Below are 18,943 nucleotides of genomic sequence, written 5' to 3' on the forward strand. Positions count from 1 at the left end.
CTCAATAGCTATTAAAGAGGCCGAACTGCCGCCGAGAAGTTCAATCCCCGTCCACTTGGCCCCCGTCCAGTTGGATAGTCTTTTCGACTAATTGGAAGGGAAAAGGAATATTGGCCATAATAAAAAAAGATATGGAAAATACTTTTGTAAAAAAAATACTGGTCATTTTTTAGCGAAAAAAATAAGGTATATGAAAAAAAATATTTATTATGCGTTGGGTGTAATATTGGCGATCAAAACTATAAACCTATCTTTACCTGAAAAATAAAATATAAAATTAGAACTTCGTAACTTACAAATTTTACTAATTTGTAAGTAAGTTCGAATTGTTATAATTCGTAAGTAAGTTCGAATTAATATAATTCGTAAGTTGAAAGGTTAAGAGGTCCTGATAACACCAATGATAAACTACTAGTAAAGTTTTTACTTAGCTGGAGGAGAGGAAAGTTGAATTTTAGTCTTGTGAGAAAATATTGCCCTTACAAGTTTTGAAAGTTCCCCTCGATTTCTCCAGGATCCCATCATCAGATCCTGACATGATGACAATGGGACCATTCCGAGAGTATACACTTGCAAACAAAAAAAGAATTATTCAAATCGGTCCAGGCGTCTTCGATTAATCGAGTAACATACACAAAAAAAAACATACACTCGAATTGAGAACCTCCTCCTTTTTTTGACGTCGGTTAATAAAAAGATGGATAGATTTTTCGGCAACAAATCTCTACGTTTGCAGTACGCCTTAGGAATTTATGCTTCACGTACATTTGGTATGTTCTTTTTGCGTTCGTAACTTGTTAATGAGATACGGGTTTTACTATGTTGCTTTACATCTTTCTATGATTTATTTTTATACAAAAAACTTACAAAAAGTACTTGGAGGAGGAATATTTTGAACAGCTCTAAAACTTTACTTTAGTTTACGGCTTTTTTTATTCTTTACAAGTTAGCCCTTGACTACAATTTCACTTGATGGTAAGTGATGGCTTTTACGGCCCCCATGGCGCAGATTTACAAAACGGAGGTCCTAGGTTCGATCCCCGGCTGAGCCGATTGATGTTTTCTTAATTGGTCCGGATAACGGCTTCGGCCGTGGCTAGTTACGAGTGCTACTCTACCGGCAAAGACGTACCTCCAAGCGATTTAGCGTTCCAGTATGATTTCATGTAGAAACCGATAGGGGTGTGGATTTTCATCTAACAAGTTAGCTCGCTTCCATCTTAGATTGCATCATCACTAACCATCAGGTGAGAATATAGTCGAGGGCTAATTTGTAAAGAATAAAAAAAAATAAAAAAATAGTTGGAAGGAAATGGCAATTTTTTTAAAAGATATTTAAAAAAAATCGAGTTGTTTTATTTTTAACCGACTTCAAAAAGGAGGAGGTTCTCAATTCGGTCGGTATTTTTTTTTTTTTTTTTTTATGTATGTACACCGATTATTCAAAGACGCCTGGACCGATTTCAAAAATTCTTTTTTTGTTTGAAACGGTATAGTCCCCATTTGGTCACATTGCCATCAAGATCTGATGATGGAATCCTGGAGAAATTGAGGGGAACTTTCGAAAATTATATAGGTGTCTAATGTGTTCGTCAACTTTTCCATTTAGTACTTTTAAGCACTACAATTTCATGAAGGTTTAAAATCGATCTGATGATGGAGCCATAAAACAGACGAGGGAACTCCTCGGCGATTTACAGCAGTTACCTTGTGTTTGGGCTTGATTTATTTGTATTAATGAGAACTTTCCACATAGATAGGTTGTGACTATCATTTAGGGGTTTGGTGATGAAGACCAAGGACAATTAAGGGAACTCCTTAACAGTTTACAGTAACTACCTTGTGTTTGGCCTTGATTAATTCGTATTGCTGAGAACTTTGTACCAAGATGGGTTGTGACTGTCATTAGGGGTCTGATGACGAAGACCAAGGTCAATTAAGGGAACCCCTTAACGGTGTACGGTAGCTACCTTGTGCTTGGGCTTGATTAATTTGTATTGCTGAGAATTTTGTACCAAGATGGGTTGTGACTGTCATTAGGGGTCTGATGTGTTCGTTTGAGATGAAATTTTACACTAAAAATGGAAAAATAATAAAAATTTTAATAAAAAAAATACAACCGACTTCAAAACCAAAAAACGTAACCAGTAAACTAAAAAGCGAAAAATAACATCATAATATGTTCTACCTGCTGATCAGTATGAAGGCGGTGCTTAGCCGGTGTTGTCTTGATTTAAGCCATTTCTGACAGGACCACATGAAACAACACTGTCTGCAAAATCTAAATGGCTTGAATTAATACATCACCGGCTTAGCACCGCCTTCATACTGATCAGCAGGTAGAACATATTATGATGTTATTTTTCGCTTTTTAGTTTATTGGTTACGTTTTTTGGTTTTGAAGTCGGTTGTATTTTTTTTATTAAAATTTTTATTATATTACATTTATTTACATGGTGTTTAACCAATAATTTCACAGCAAGTTAAGCTAAAATTGGGATATAATCTATACTAATATTATAAAGCTGAAGAGTTTGTTTGTTTGGTTGAACACGCTAATCTTAGGAACTACTGGTCCGATTTGAAAAATTCTTTCATTTTTAGATAGCCCATTTAACGAGGAAGGCTATAGGCTATATTTTATCCCCGTATTCCTGCGAGAACGGAAACCAAGCGGGTGAAACCGCGCGGCGTCTACTAGTATAATATAATATCTTCCAAGATCTGGTTCATCAAAGAAGCAGAGTGTAGGTACTAAAGTTCAATGACCCCGCTAATTAATATCTCACAGTGTCACAGTTTAAGACGTCACTGTCACGGTTGCCGTTATAAATGGCTGACGGGTTCCGCACATCACTCCCGCGCTCACTCGAGATTAATAGTGTAACCTTATCAGCGGAGTATCTTAATTCTTATCAGTTGCAAATTTTACTTAGGTATTTCTTAGCTGTTTAAGAAATACCTAAGTGATTAGGTGTTTTGACGGCCTCCTGGCGCAGTGGTATGCGCAGTGGACTTACAAGACGGAGGTCCTGAGTTCGATCCCCGGCTGGACCGATTGAGGTTTTCTTAATTGGTCCAGGTTTGGCTGGTGGGCTACCGGCAAAGACGTACCGCCAAGCGATTTAGCATTCCGGTACGACGTCGTGTTGAAACCGAAAGGGGTGTGGATTTCATCCTCCTCCTAACAAATTAGCCCGATTCCATATTAGATTGCATCATCACTCACCATCAGGTGAGATTGTAGTCAAGGGCTAACTTGTAAAAAAAAAAAAGGTTATCTGACTAAATAAGCAACTTAACAAATTAACAAAATATATGATAGTATATTTGCAAAATACAACCTGATAAAAACCTTTCATCTTTTAGCTTTCGTCATGACTTATTGCCCTACCCAATGATATTTAATACTAGAGATAAATCACTAGTGCATCAAAACTGAGGCGGACAAATGTGTATAATTGTCTTAATTTCATTTAGTTGCTTATTAAACAGCGAACGTTATTTAAAGCCTCCCAACAGCCAGATGTGGACGAATTAAAAAACCTCAATCGGCCCAACCAGAGATCGAACCCAGGACCTTAGTTTTGTAAATCCACCGCGCACACCACTGCGCCACAGAGGCCGTCAGAAAGGTCTCTATAAAGAGACGTTTCTTCTACTTAATGTCTAGTCTAGACTAAGTCTCCTGTGAGACTCGGATCTGAACTAAGTGGGACTAGACTTCATACTTTTATCGACTGTGAACAAATAATAAATGAATAATTAGTAGGCATCGAAATCTCTACATATCTTGGCAATTAGCACCGAAACGATACCTATTGCGTTAGATTTTAATACCAGTTATTCTGTATGACCCTATAAATACTTTAATTAAATCAAAAGCCATAAAACTCAATTAGTAGCACCTAAACACCTAATACCCTCACATGGTATTAGCAAAGCGACCAAAAATTACATTCGCGAAAATATATTTCACGCGAAAACGTACCTTACGTTTCAATACTTAAGGATCAATGTTTGATTTTGCAACTGAAACATTTTGTAAACAACGTACTAATGTGTTGATAATTAGCTTCCAAATTATGGTTTGGTTAACATCCCATATCGCCTTCGCAACTCATATTGGATAAACAAAATTGAACCTTATTGCTTTGGTGTAGGAGTTGATATTGTACTCCAATAAGGCATCAAACGGATAGGCAAATAATAAATTAATTAAAATTTATTGCCGGCTGTAAATCTAGGAAGATTTTACAATAGACAACTGAACAAAGCTGGAAACATTTAGATAAAATTTAAAGAAATACATACATGATGATGACTAACCTTATTTTAGCCGCTAGTTGCTTTCGGTAAGGTTAGGGTTCGGTATTAGTCATTTATTAGTTTCAATTTCAATTCTTGGGAACAATCGGAAAAATTTTGTATGTAAATACAAGAACCCACACTACATTATGCATTTTACAAGTTAAATACAAGAACCCACTCTACACTATGCATTTTACAATTTAAATACAATAAGCCACTATACATTATGCATTTTACAAGTTAAATACAAGAACCCACATTACATTATGCATTTTACAAGTTAAATACAACAACGCACACTACATTATACATTTTACAAGTTAAATACAAGAACCCATACTACATTAAGATTATGCATTTTGAAAGTTAAATAAATATAACAACCCACACTACATTATGCATTTTACAAATTAAAGAAAAGAACCCACACTGCATTATGCATTTTACAAGTTAAGTACAAGAATTACACTACATTATGCATTTTACAGTTTATCTCACATTATTTCGTATCTTCGGTACTATCATCAACACATCAGCTATTTGTCTACATTTTAACATACCCAATATTATCTCCCCCATAAAGATCACTACACTAACCGCATATAGGATTCCAATCAGAATAAAAGCTCCGAGTAAATGCTGGATACTTAACGGTAGAATAGCGTTAGTTGCATCGCGCGTGTTGTGTATAAACAACTCTTCGTTCCATTTATCTATCAAACCATTCTCTGAAACACTCCGTATGATGTTATTGAATCTCTCCAACATTGGAAACCATTGTCTAGCCAACAATACGACACCGTATTTGTAAAGGTTATCACTCTCTGGGAAGCAATATATCAAAGGCGCACCTTTGCCCAATTTCTGATCCATATATTCCGCCTGCCTTCTCGATGAGACAACAGCGAAGTTTTTCTCGAAAGCCGCCCGTCTTACACCTTCAGAGAAAGTAGTAGTATTATATTTGCGATACAAATAAAATCCACTCGCGTTATTATTCTCAAAATAGGATCGGTATATCTCCCGACCTCCCAAAGGAATTCCAGACTGAATTAGATTAGATTCAGTACTTATCTGCTTCTCGAATCGTGGGTGTATTAGGAAGCTCCTCAGGAACGACTCGTACGATATCGCCATGTTCAAACTGAAGCATAACCAGACGAAAATCAAAATGCGGAACGCCGACGATTTCGGTTCAAATCGTGCACCCCATCCGAGTAGCATACTAAATGTCATCAAAATCGAATTCGTCGGCCATTTGGTTATAGTCTCATTATGCTCTTTGTAGTACATATAATGGAAAATGTTGCCCATTATAATAATACTCAGCGAAGTGGCCACCCAAGTTGTCCATTGAAAAATTATAATGAGGTTATCCCAAGTCGCCGCCGGCTTCGCTTTCGGCACGCACCAAGTCATCTCGTCTTGAGTATAACTTACGGTTGGTTGGAACCATTTGCGAATTGTGCGCGTAACTTCTATATTGCCGATGACGAGATCCACGGAATCATTTCGTAACATACTGTAAGCTCCTGTCGCCCTCCCGTCCGGGTAGATCACGCCCCAGTTCTCCTCTTTGTCTGAAACTCGAATAATAAGACTCATGTTTGTGAATTGACTTATAATCTTCACAAGATTTATCTCCCCACCCTTTTCGAATTCATAAGCGTCGCTCCATATTGTGTTCGTAACTTTTCTTTCGGGAGGCATCACATACGGTTCAGATATGACGGCGTACGTTATTAGAGGGCATCCTTTTAAGTCGTATGGAAACATCTCCCTTTGAGGTTCGAATTGCTTTATATTGTTATCTTTGCATTTGTCTAAAATGTATACTGTTGTACATTTACCGGCGCAGTTTGTATCACTGTATGGAGACCAGGAGTACGCGGTGATATCATCATTTAACGAGGAATAAATCAAGATTATACTTTTAAGGATTTTAAAATTACGAAATTCGTTAATTAATTTGATTGCTGCTCTTTCGCCGTCTTCGTTTGGTTTTAGTTGATAGTAAGCTACGGATTTAGCGAGTGGGTTCCAAGACGGCAATGATCTCAATTGGTCCAAGTGGATTGCTAGATCAGTTTTGTTTTCCAAAATCAACATGTAGTTCTTTGCTTTCTCAGGAAAGTGAGATGCGTTGGCGTGAGGCCGGAAACCATTTTTTACCATAATTGAATACTTCTTACCACTATGCAGGGTTTGTAATATCAATGCTTCTGTAGTTGAAGTGTAGGATTGTATGTTTATGATGACGATGCTACCTCTTAATGCTTTCTTCTCCACGAAGTATTTCTCAGATAGTTTCAAAACACAAATTGCGCTCTTCGTGTTTTGGTTAGTCTCAGAACTAAACAAAAGTGTATTGTTGCTATATGCAATATTGATGAGATATATGAATAGTACGAATGATATTTCGTGTGAGCACATCTTGACTGACTACGCCGTACTAAGAAAATAGCGAAATTTTGCAAATGAGTGTGATTTTAGCGTTTAAATTCGCAAATGGTTGTGTGCAGGGATGGTACACTTGAGGGTTTAATACTAGTTACTAACAATTACTACCGTTGTTTCATTTTATTTAGGATATTTGAAATAAATGAAGTATGAGTAAGTAGGTAGGTTCTGTGTACCTAGTCAATCGTTTGTAACGATTACAATTTTGTACTGTATACAATTTTGTCATTAGTGAAGCTGCGGGAAAATGCTAGTTTTAGTGGACTCAAAGGTGATTGCAAATATAAGAAAACTAATGTAGAACAAAGGTTATGATTCACAACACTTGTCAGGACAACTTAATTAACAAATCAAACTGTAAGCAAAATAAGACCCTAGAATGGCAGAGAATGACCTTGAGTGAAGTCACGTACTTGCGAACGATGTGTGTAGGGTTAAAGGTTCCTTTGACTGATATCAAACACTCCCCTTTTCCACTCAAGTCACTCTCCCCGCCTATCCCAAGTAACCCATAAAGAATTACACAACAAGAGATGTGGACGGCTCGAACGCCACAAGCACACTGAAGCCAACACGAGATCGAGTGATGTCATATCCGTCACAGACTACTATTTCCAACACTAAACGGCGATAACACTAGTTCATTTTATTCACAACTAAAGGAGTTTGATTATTATTTATATTCATAAAACATATAAACAAAGGATTAGAAACAAAATTAACCTTTTCTATTTTCAACATTATTAGTTATTCTTTTTTGTTGACTCGATTAAATATTGTCAGATGAAAAATATTGTAACTGGTGGAGTACACCTGCTGATAATTTTTTCTTTGTTTTGCCATTTGTTGACATTTAGAATCAAATAGGCCAATCATTTGTAAATTCGCAATGTTTGCCATTTCTTTTCTAGTCAGGTAACTTAAGGCACGGCACATTGCAGAAAGAGTGTTATTAGCTTGTCCTGTGATTGTTTACAGACAGATTGTTAGCAATATTGTTGTATTAACTCTTTGCTATTGAATTCCTAACGGTTTAATTATCCTAATTAAGAAATAAATGAAATGCTAAAATTTTTAACATTAACTTTAATAATCACTACATTAATATATATAATGGTTTATTCTATTCTCAAAAGAGATGATGGTTAAATAAAAAAATCTAGTAGGCTCTTGTACGAGCGTGAATAAATGACTTTAGTTATTAAAGATTTTTTATTAAATAAAAGCTACACAAATCTATTGGTGCATCTTGTATGCTTTCTACTTTCTCGTAATATAACCTAAAACTAATTCTCCAACAAAAACAACAATAGACACGGCATACAAGATACCAGTTAACACAAAGGCTCCCAACAAATGTTGTACACCCAGCGGCAACACTACAGCACCTTCAGACCTGATTTTATTCGTAAATAGTTCCTCGTTCCATTTGTCAATCAGACCATTTTCCGAAACGCTCCGTATAATGTTATTAACCCTTTCCAACATGGGGAACCACTGCCTGGTTAGTAAAACAACTCCGTATTTATAAAGATTATTCCTTTCGGGAAAACAATAAATTAATGTCTCACCTTTACCCAACATCTGATCCATATATTCAGCCTGCCTTCTCGATGAAACAACAGCGAAATTTCTATCCAAAGCCGCCCGCTTTATCCCTTCGGTGAACGTTGTAGAGATATATTTGCGATACAAATAAAATCCGCTAGCATTATTAGTCTCGAAATAGGATCGGTAAATCTCTCTACCTCCCAAAGGAATACCGGAGTGTATTAGATCTGATTCGCTACTTATCTGCTTTTCAAATCGCGGGTGCATTAGCGAGCTTCTCAGGAATGATTCGTACGTTATTATCATGTTAACACTGAAACAGAGCCATCCGACTACTAAAATACGAAATTTTGATGATTTCGGATTAAATTTCGAAGACGACCCTAGCAGCATATTCAAAGTCATTAAAATAGAATTCGTAGGCCACTTTGACACATTTCGATGTTCTTTGCTATACATATAATGGAAAATAATGCCCATTATTGTTACACTTGCTAAAGTGGCTATCCAAGTGGACCAGTGGAATATTTTTATAAGATTATCCCATGCTGCAGCTTTTTTTGCTTTCGGCACGCACCAAGTCATTTCATCTTGAGTATAACTTATTGTAGGATCGAACCACTTACGAAGAGTCCTTGTGACTTCAACATTTCCTATAACGAAATCAATCGAATCATTCTTTAATATCTTGTAAGCTCCAGTCGCCTTACCGTCTGGATTGATAACACCCCAATTTTCTTTTTTCTCTGACATTCTAATAATAAGAGTCATATTGGTAAATTTGCTTATAGTTTTTACAAGATTTATTTCGCCACCTTTTTGAAAATCGTAAACATCGTTCCATGGAGCATTAGCGACTTTTTTGATCGGAGGTAAGACATACGGTTCAGATATAACTGCGTATGTGGTTAACGGGCACCCCTTTAAGTCTAACGGAAATTTTTCCCTTTCGGGCTCAAACTCGATTATTTTATTATCTTTACATTTATCTAAAACGTATACTGATTTGCATTTTCCAGCACAATTATTATCACTGTAAGGGGTCCAAGAGTAGGCGGTTATTACGTTATCTAACGGCGAATGGATTAAAATTATGCATCTGAGAATTTTAAAACTTCGATATACGTTGGTTAGCCACATGGCAACTTTTTTACCATTTTCGTTTGGCCTCAACTGATAAAAAGCCACCACCTTCGCAAGGGGATTCCAAGTTGGCAAATGACTTAGGAGACCTAAGTGAATTCCTGGATCATATTTTGTTTTCAATATCATCATGTAGTTTTTAGCCTTTTCAAAAAAGTGTGAAGCATTGGCGTGGGGCCGGAATCCATTTTTGATCATTATAGAGAAGTGTTTGCCTCCATGCATTGCTTTTAGTATTGTTCCTTCTCTAACAGAAGCATGTGAATGCAGATCTACGACAATTATGCTTCCACTTAAAGCTTTTTTATCAACGAAGTATTTTGCAGTCATTTTTAATAAACATTCTGCTATATTTTCAAACTGTTCAAAATCATTTGTAGCTATAGATGGATATTCACCTAATGTTACAGATAGTAGATGAACAAACCATAGAATTGAAACCTTAAACTCCATATTAGATGTGGGTTTGTCTGCAGTTGTAAGGAAAATAAGGATTTAAAGGTGAGACTTAACGCGATTATTAATTCAGGAAGTTTAAAAAGGCAGAGGTACATAACATTTCTAGTACAAAGCCAAATTTTAATATTTTGATTTTAATAAATCAAAATATTAAAATTTTAGTTTTTCTTAATAAAAAAGATGAAAAACTACCTAAAACTGATTTACAGATATTACAACAAGAATGTTTGTACATTTGCATGTTTGTATACAATACGTAAAAAATGTGTGTTTATTGCGTGTTGTGTGTGCTTGCCATGTGTGCATGATTTTTTGTAAGGTACTTATTTAGTCGAATGTTTTATAATCTTTACACCTTGTAGAAAATATTTCATACATACCTACGCTATAAGTATAATATGATGTATGCTCAGGTTAACCTGCATTTTACAATACTATAGAAATTGACTCTATGTTATCTTGAACGCGGTTGTAAAAAGCTCTAAACCACTACAATTATTAGTAGTATTAAACTTATTGTAGTTTTTATGTTGACGATTTCTAGCAATAAACTGTTTCACGGCAGTGACATTTGAAAGAAAGTAGGCTAACATATAAATAATTTATGATTCATCATCATCATCCTGAACTTCTTTGTATTTAAAGTTCAAAGTTGTTATCGAGTTTAACGTAAGTTCACCGTCATTATCCTCATTCAACTTTACTAAAGCATCATTGGAACCTATTTCAAAGCAAATATGTTCAAGTACATTAACGGCCTTCATGACGCCGTATGGTATGCGCGGTGGATTGTGGTGGTGGTGGTGGATGGTGGAAGACGGAGATCCTGTGGTCGATCTCCGGCTGGACTGATTGAGATTTTGTTAATTGGTCCAGGCCTAGCTGGTGGGAGGCTTCATCCGTGGCTAGTTATCACCCTAACGGTAAAACGTACTGGGGTGTTGATTTTTATCCTACTTCTAACAAGTTTGCCCGTTCCATCTTAGATTGCATCATCACTTTCCATCAGGTAAGATTGTAGTCAAGGTAAGAGTGTAGGGCTAACTTGTAAAAAATAAAAAAAAATAAGAAATGTAATGTAATTTACTTTTATATTCAACTAAAATGATGGTAAATCACTGCCACTTGATATAAAATTTTCTTACGGTCATTTCTTAAAAAAGCCATAAATATACGACAAAAATTATGCGGTGGCTGATGTTTAAGTCATACACTAGGACATGATAACCTTGTTAGCATGAACTGTTCAAGCTCACGTACCTGTTACTTCATTGGACATCAACGTTTCTTTTTTGGAACATTCACTTAGTATCGCTGCGCCGTAGGTACTACTTAATGGACAAGGCCTAATAATCACTAGCAATGTCTATGTTGTTCCTGTTCAGGTTTAATAAGATTAAAAAATAAAACAAAAGGACATGTAAATTACATAATGTATTATTATTTCAAAATCTGATCGCTTTACACAAACAAATCTTGACTGTACAACAACTTTAAATGTGTGTGGTCGAAACAATTAAACATTTAAAATGTTTTCATAAAACATTGCTCACATTCAAACAAATTGATCGGGGATCTTACGTAATATTGTATTGTGAGAACTTAAACTGTAAAAGTAAAAATTATCACGGTACATTTATTGGTACAAATAACTAAAATACATTAACTATTATAATTACGACTAAAATTGACAGACAAACAAATTGTTCTAACGCTTTGTGCCGTAAAACGAGTGTGACGTTACACCGTACAATACCGCTTACATTACATTAAGTTATTCATATATTACTATATACAATAAATGCAACTTCGAGTCCCTAAAACCTGTGCTCCATAACAATCTATATAAATATGACTTTATCGTTAAAGCTAATTAGCTACGTCCACAGCTTGTTTTTATCTTAATCTTGCATTTTCTTCAGTTACTTGATGTAAATCAACCTAATTGAAGTAAAATCGGTCTACACTCACATTGGGAGCGGACTATTGCTGATAACTAATTGATATGTTGTACAAAAATGTAAGTGGGTGAGAACAGGTACCAGTTTAAAATAATCATCAATCAACAAGATTAAGATAAAAGTGTTTGAATATGAACATAGCTATTGAAATATTGGGAAAGAGGAAAACGGGACGGTGGATGTAGTATTTTATTATAAAAAATACAAGCAAGGCATCCGTAATGTAAAAGCTTTCAAAGTAAATGACATAGCTTATAATAAACAAATCTAACTAATAATAATATAATCAGTTATTGTAATTATATAAAAATGAGATTACCAAAAATCTATTTATGATTTTAAAATTAAAAATTGGTAATATGTTATAGTTGATAAGTAATACTTATTAAATGAAGATGTAAAGATTGAAGACACAAAATAAGCACAGAAACGATTTTATTACCATAATGCTTGAGTATTTATTAAAATAATCAACGATATAATGAACAAAAACAAAATACAACATGATGGTGAGAAAATCTTAAACACTTGAGTATTGACACAATTTAAAAAAGATTATAATATAACTAAAGCATTAAAATAAAGTACATTTTGCAAAATCCATAATAAATTTCTAAAGAAAACCAAAACTAAATAAAAACGACAAGTCTAATGAGTGAAATATACTCAGGTGTATACAAAATGAGCATGAACATTTTTGCGATTTATTATTTGAAATACATTACATTATAAATAGGATACAATTAGGACGCATTAAGGAACTAGTCCTGGATTAGTTTCATGAAATTTATTTGACGTTTCTGGATTGAGTTTTATTGTTTTAATAAAATATTTACATTTGATTTAACATTTGGAAAATTTAATATGATGTTTTTAATGATTAGGCCTTTGTTTAAATAATCAGTAACAGAATTAATATATTCTTTTTCGAAAATAATAGTATCGGAGAATGACATCAGATATCCTAGGTATCCATATAACATAAAGTTATTGTTACTCTAAATTAATGTTGAGAGAAAGCAAAGCTTAACTTAAAAGATTAACAAATTATAGGTGTTTTTAATCTTCATTTGCAAAATATATGTATTATTCTAGATACAAATGCTAAAAAACCGATAGACAATGGAAAATTAAGGTAATGGGATGATAAGTATACCCTGAAAATTATAGTCTGAGCAAGGTCCAAATAAATTTAGAAATATGCAAAACGTACTTCGAACGTCTATCCATGGAAAACGGATAGCAAAATTCATAGTACGGTATTCAAGAGTATAATATATAAAGTATTTTCATGGACCCATAGGAAATCTGTCACCAAATCCCTGATCTCTAATGTCTAAATGGGATAATGCATAACAATCTCTACAGAACCACCATTTCCTACAAGCTCGTATGTTTTTACGCCATCTATGTTATTATACCTGTCTATATCAAAGCTGATGTCGCCTTTTTTCTCAATAACATACCATTTTCTAATGATCGCAAGTTATAGTTTGCGCAGTTTTAGTAATGAAAATACAAATAAGCTGAAAGGCATCAGCTATATTTCTTTATCATTTGCATTTTCTATACAATAAAATTTCTGATCAGCTTTATAATTCCCTACTCGCATTACCTATTTATTTAAAATATTGTATAAGACCTAACAAATATAGGAAAGAGAAACATGTAATTGTAAAAGTACCGTAGTCTTCAATTGAACGATATGCTTCATTGTCATTGGTGGCAGCGCCATTTTATTTTAGCCTTGTACTCTTTAATTAATAAGGGTTTAAAAGGATTGTCTCACAAAAAAGTATTTAAATTTAAAGATTCGCAATATCTTTTAAAGTAATGTAGGCAATATTTTTATTTAAGTAACCATAATATTACCTACTATTGCTAAAGATTGCTAGATTGCGATTTTCCAATTAAATAACCAGCTTAAGGCCAGAAGTTGTTTTCAAAAGGCATGACGAATCATGTAACTCTCCATGTTTTCTATATAAACAAAGTAATTATAAATTAACACGAATTTTTAAAGTCTACTCATTAAAATATTATTTCAAAATGATGCTGAGGAAAATTTGGACATCTCATCGAGATATTGTCAACAATCATTTTATATTAGAAGAAGTTAGTCTGAAAGCCAGAAAGTACATTGCATTACGTGGATATACAAATCAAAGATATCAGTGCCAGAACCTGGTTTTAAAATAATTATAATATCAATGTTAATAAACTAATTATTGAACGAAAACTTAGGAGAAAATATTTACTATCAAACTCTAAATATTTTACTGTAGCTTATTATAATGAAATTGTTGAAATCGATGATGATTTTAATTCTGGAAAAACCATTTCCAAACATGTTATAATTTGGCAGGCGTATAATTTTGGATAAAATTTTTGATAGAATGCTTTAAATCTGTTATTTTATACAAACTATCATGGTTTGATTACCATCACCAGAATCCTTGCTGCTTTATGTTGATATGTAACTGATAAGTTAAACATCTGTGCTGTATTCTCTATGTAATTCTATATTATGAGCTGTATAGTAAATATCTTCCCTGACAGTTTAAGGTTTATGGAACAAGTTTATACACACGATCTCACAAGTGCCGTTCTACAACGTTTTACATAATTAATATTTACACTAAGAGCCTTTGGAATCTGTGACATTTTTACAGCACCACAAGAAATTAAAAATTTAAGATTTTTATACATAATAACTCATTTATACATAACCTAAATACAATTTTAAAACATCAGTATTATGTTGTATTGTATAATATTTTGATGTATTAACATCAAAATATTATAAACTCCGAAGTAGATTGTATACTAGCATTTATATTTTATTTTGAATCTTCAATTAGATCTACTGGGAAGCGATGTACAAAACATTACAATAGTTGCAATATTCAATTCACTTTACTTAACTTAATACTTGATATATAAACCAATGACGTTCAGCAAAATGCTATTGTAAAGCAGTACGCTTGTAGTGCGTACAAGAATGTCACTGTCTACAAAGGCTCTAACACTTGCGTATCAGTCGGTATTATCATCTCTATCTTAATGCAACTTAACCTTTACTTGCTCATCATTCACACCATTAACGATTTATTACCAAATACATACCATTCTCAAATCATATCATTATTTTGTATATTCCATTCAGCTAATTAAGGAACCAAGCGACTACGGGTTGATATTCGAATCACAACTAATTCTCGTATATAAATCGATCTACAGCTGATATGTCCCCGTCTTACGAGACTTGTATTAACAATGCCTTTGTATAACTTCCACCTAGTAGGAGCACTATATTATGCAAACGTTTACCTAATTATTTCTGTGTAAAATATTCATCATAGTATTCTTAATCTTCATCATCATCAATAGCATATAATTTGCATGCTCATATTTTGAATGAATGCTTACTTGGAGGTTAGGAAGATTGAAACTAAATTCAATTGAAATGTGTATGAACATTATTCTTATTTGAAATTAAATTGATCATCATTTAAATCAGTAGTCACTTTTGTATCACTTGAGCAATCAACTCTAACATTCAAATATTTTACACATGTGAGTAAACGTGCAAATTATAATATCCCTACAGAAAAGTTTAGCACCTTGTTACTCTACCAAAAAAGTAGGTAATCAATTAATGAAACGGTGAACAAATTAGTGTGACATGGTTTTATGTTGGCGATCACTTCGAGCATTTCAGCCATGGAAGTTTAGAATTTAATCAAGGAATCCATCCGAAAAGGAACATTTTAATGGACATTTCAGAACACATTTTTTTTTACATTTTCTTATAAAAATTTGCATCTGACTTTATTTTATCATCTGATGTTGAAAAACCGTGACAGCTTGATAATCTATGTAAGTTATTTTGTTCAGGCTACACCTTCTTCAAACTGATGGTATGCTAAAATACTTCAAATCGCTTCATTATTACTTGCTAATAGGGTGAACTAGCCATTACTGAGATCACTACTATTCTCCGAATCACTTGATTTATGAAGAGAATAACTTGATTTATGAATAGCATTTTTTCAAGCATTAGTGGCTTCAACTTTTTACCTTTTGCTTTTATAAAATTTTCAATTCAATCTTCTTTAGAGATAGTTAACTTCTTGAGGGAAAGAGAATGAATTCGAAATTCAACCCAATTGTAATTTTTAGTGCCTTTTAGGGAAATTCTAGCATCTGCTTACATTTTCTGTGTTAGATCCATACTTTTACTTTCTCAATTATTAGTAGCAGTGTTTGCTTGTAAGTGATAAGGCTGCCTATTTTTCATCTTTCTAAATTCTTTTTATTACTTAGTTATTTTCGATTTCTGCTGTCAATTAAGTGTGTTTTCATTCAATCCATTTCAACGCTTGACAGAATCTTGTGAAAGTGTAATGGCTGTACTGATCAACTACTAAAGTTCTCTCGTCAGGGGTTGCCTGGTAGAGATTACTTATAGTAATAAGGTCGCCTTTGCATGCTAAGTTTAATTTATGTTTTTAATGTTTCAATTTATAATTGTATTTTTGTGTGCAATAAAGTATTTCTTCTTCTTCTTCTTCTTCTTCTTCTAATATAACAAAAAGAAAACACCTTCCATGGCCCTAATGCTCGAAATCGTTATACCATGCATTATCAATACAAGTGGCGTAACTCCATTTTAAACACAACAGCGGGTGGTATATCCATCTCTGTCTTACACGTACCACTCCTTGATGCCATCTCGCTTCACGGGTTGCGGGAGCGGCGCGAGGGGGGTGGTGCCGTTCCTGTTGAGCGGGAGAGGTTCGAGGTTCCGCGCTGCTCCGCCGGCTGGGACGCTCGAAGCGGTTTGGTAACTTGAGTGGGCCTGAAGAAACAAATACATTTAGTTAATTCAAAGCCATATAAAACCAATACAGGTAATGACTTTAAATAGTAAATAAATATATAATTTATACGAGAGATAAGGATTGTCCGCAGACCAACTGTACTCTCTGCATCTCCCCGTTGCAACAAAAAGGGGGATGGGATAATAAGGAGAGATTTGTCGTCAAAATTATCTGAACCTTATGACGTATTTTAGGTTGGACTTGGTTGGTATAGACAGGCTGAATTTACTAAGCTATTCATTACCAAATTTTAGTGTTTTTTTGTTTGCCCACTCTTTCAAAAATCAATAAAAATAACCAAAATGTAGTTCGGGCCATAAATATGGGATCAATAAATGTCGAGTGGCGAGAGACTTGAGGTTGGTTTCATTACCTAATAAATGTCAGACAGTCTAAAACAAAAACAAAAACAAAACTTCGACACTACAGATTCGAATTTGGTGAAATCTGAGCAAAGAACAGGGAAAGATGAGCTCTTAATGAGGCTTACTACTTCATAAATCCTTAAGTTCCTAAGTTAAAAAAAAACTATTAATATAATATTTTACCTGGTTCCCCAGTAAAGCAGCGCTGGCACTTTGCTGATAGCTCTTGTCTTCCGTGACCTTGTATGAGGTATCTATGCGGAACATCACTTTCAACACAATTATAACTATAATTATAATAGCTATCAGCACTATCGCCACGATACCTGGAACAAAATAACAAATTATCGGCCAAAGGATTTGAGACACCTTTGATGAAAAAGTTTCGTTGAAAACAAACATTTAGTCGCAGTTGTCTAATCTTAACCATATTGGTCGCCTAGAAAAGACTTACAGCTATCGTCTATTATATTTTGACTAGATACATAGGTATCTAATAATAGTTTAAGAATCAAGAGTGGTAGAACGAAAGATATCCTACTAATATTGTAAACGCGAAATTTTGTATGGATGTTTGGTACTTTGTTACTCTTTAACGCCTCCACTATTGAATCAATTTGGCTGAAATCGGAATGAAAATAGATTTTACTCTGGATTCACACATACGCTACTTTTAATCCCGAAAAAATCTATGGTTCCTGCGGGATTTGTGAAAAACTAAATATCACGAGGACGAAGTCGCGGGCGTCTGCTAGTTATAAAATTTTGCTACTATCATGACAAATTTGGTTGCTAGACCTGATTTAAACCAATTTAAAATTTTGTCACTCAACGAAGCAGAAAGAGGACGCGACATGAGCCTTTGTAATGTACAAGTTAAAGCCTCCAACGAAACCAACGAAGTTTTATGAACTGATTAACGGGAATAAAAGAAGCTCAAATATGCCGTGATGATGATTATTTATGTATTGTACATTACAACTTAATAACTCGCGTCACAACAACGTTCATCTGAGTCGTGTCCCGTCCAATTAGTGGCGATAACTGCAGCTTACAGATCAAACTTACCAACAATAGTTGCATAAAACTCTGACTCAGGTGGTGTAACTCTATTGTCCGTAGTCTTAGGATGGTACCACTTGGTGGTAATCTCATGCTCATATCCATTATAATCTGGATGGACTCTGCCCGGCACCCGGTCGTGGCCCTCCTCTATCTCGTACGTTGGGGAGCGGGTCTCGATCTCTATCTGATGATGGTCTTCGTAGTCGGGGATGTGATGGTCTTCGGTGGTGTGCGTGGACTCTGTGTGTCTGCCTGTCAATGTCGGAGTGAAGTGGCCAGGGTGTGAGCGATCTGTGGAAAACAATACTTTGGTATGTAATCCATTATAAATTTTGCGTCTCTCGTGACCTGGGCCTGTAGTCATGTGGCACGTCGATTGACTTTCTACAAAGTAAAACGATAGACGTCAACGACAGATCCGATCGATAATTTGATCACGTGACCTGTCGATAACGAATGTAATTCCGTTGCATTTTTAATTTTCGAAACATTTGCGATTGTAGAAAGGAATCGACGTGCCAGATGGCTACAGGCTCGGATGTTTCAAAAGTGTTTGCACAGTTTTGAAACGTCACAATCACAGAATATGGAAAAAATAATTTTTTTGGCAGAGTGCTCGTGGTTATACGCTACAAAGACACGTTTTGCTTTACCATGGACAATAAACTAAAAAAATAGATTAAAGAAATACCAGTATACTAACTTACAAGTTTAAAACTAAAGAAGTCAACCAAACAAATATACT

General features: G+C 34.5%; 3 protein-coding genes across 4 annotated transcripts in view; all 3 read right to left on the bottom strand.

Annotated features, from left to right (window-relative positions):
• Positions 1-4,800: 4,800 nt before the first annotated feature.
• Positions 4,801-6,744, bottom strand: LOC112044642 (uncharacterized). The gene is made up of 2 exons (XM_052888171.1): positions 5,931-6,744; positions 4,801-5,249 (listed from the first exon to the last, which is right to left on the bottom strand). The coding sequence occupies exons 1-2, from the start codon at positions 6,742-6,744 to the stop codon at positions 4,801-4,803; spliced, it is 1,263 nt and encodes a 420-aa protein (XP_052744131.1).
• A 1,287-nt stretch (positions 6,745-8,031) lies between these two features.
• On the bottom strand, positions 8,032-11,203 carry LOC128199281 (uncharacterized). Its single transcript, XM_052888172.1, has 3 exons — positions 11,185-11,203; positions 9,121-9,392; positions 8,032-8,421 (listed from the first exon to the last, which is right to left on the bottom strand). The coding sequence occupies exons 1-3, from the start codon at positions 11,201-11,203 to the stop codon at positions 8,032-8,034; spliced, it is 681 nt and encodes a 226-aa protein (XP_052744132.1).
• A 140-nt stretch (positions 11,204-11,343) lies between these two features.
• Positions 11,344-18,943, bottom strand: part of LOC112044628 (neurexin-1) — a 204,980-nt gene continuing 197,380 nt past the window's right edge. For both annotated transcript variants that reach the window (XM_024080528.2, XM_024080526.2), the window contains 3 exons: positions 18,202-18,489; positions 17,317-17,459; positions 11,344-16,746 (listed from right to left, as the gene is read on the bottom strand). In XM_024080528.2, the coding sequence (XP_023936296.1) occupies positions 16,594-16,746; positions 17,317-17,459; positions 18,202-18,489 (584 nt within the window). In that variant the 3' untranslated portion in view covers positions 11,344-16,593. The remainder of the gene's footprint in view (positions 16,747-17,316; positions 17,460-18,201; positions 18,490-18,943) is intronic.

The sequence above is a fragment of the Bicyclus anynana genome, chromosome 21, assembly GCF_947172395.1.
Source record: "Bicyclus anynana chromosome 21, ilBicAnyn1.1, whole genome shotgun sequence".
Taxonomy (NCBI): Eukaryota; Metazoa; Arthropoda; class Insecta; order Lepidoptera; family Nymphalidae; genus Bicyclus; species Bicyclus anynana.

Coding starts and splice junctions, on each gene's coding strand:
- LOC112044642 (XM_052888171.1), bottom strand. CDS start 6,744: ATGTGCTCACACGAAATATCATTCGTACTATTCATATATCTCATCAAT. Junction 5,250..5,930: donor AAATCTTGTGAAGATTATAA/GTCAATTCACAA, acceptor CTTTCTCTGAAG/GTGTAAGACGGGCGGCTTTC.
- LOC128199281 (XM_052888172.1), bottom strand. Junction 8,422..9,120: donor AAGGTGGCGAAATAAATCTT/GTAAAAACTATA, acceptor GAAGGGATAAAG/CGGGCGGCTTTGGATAGAAA.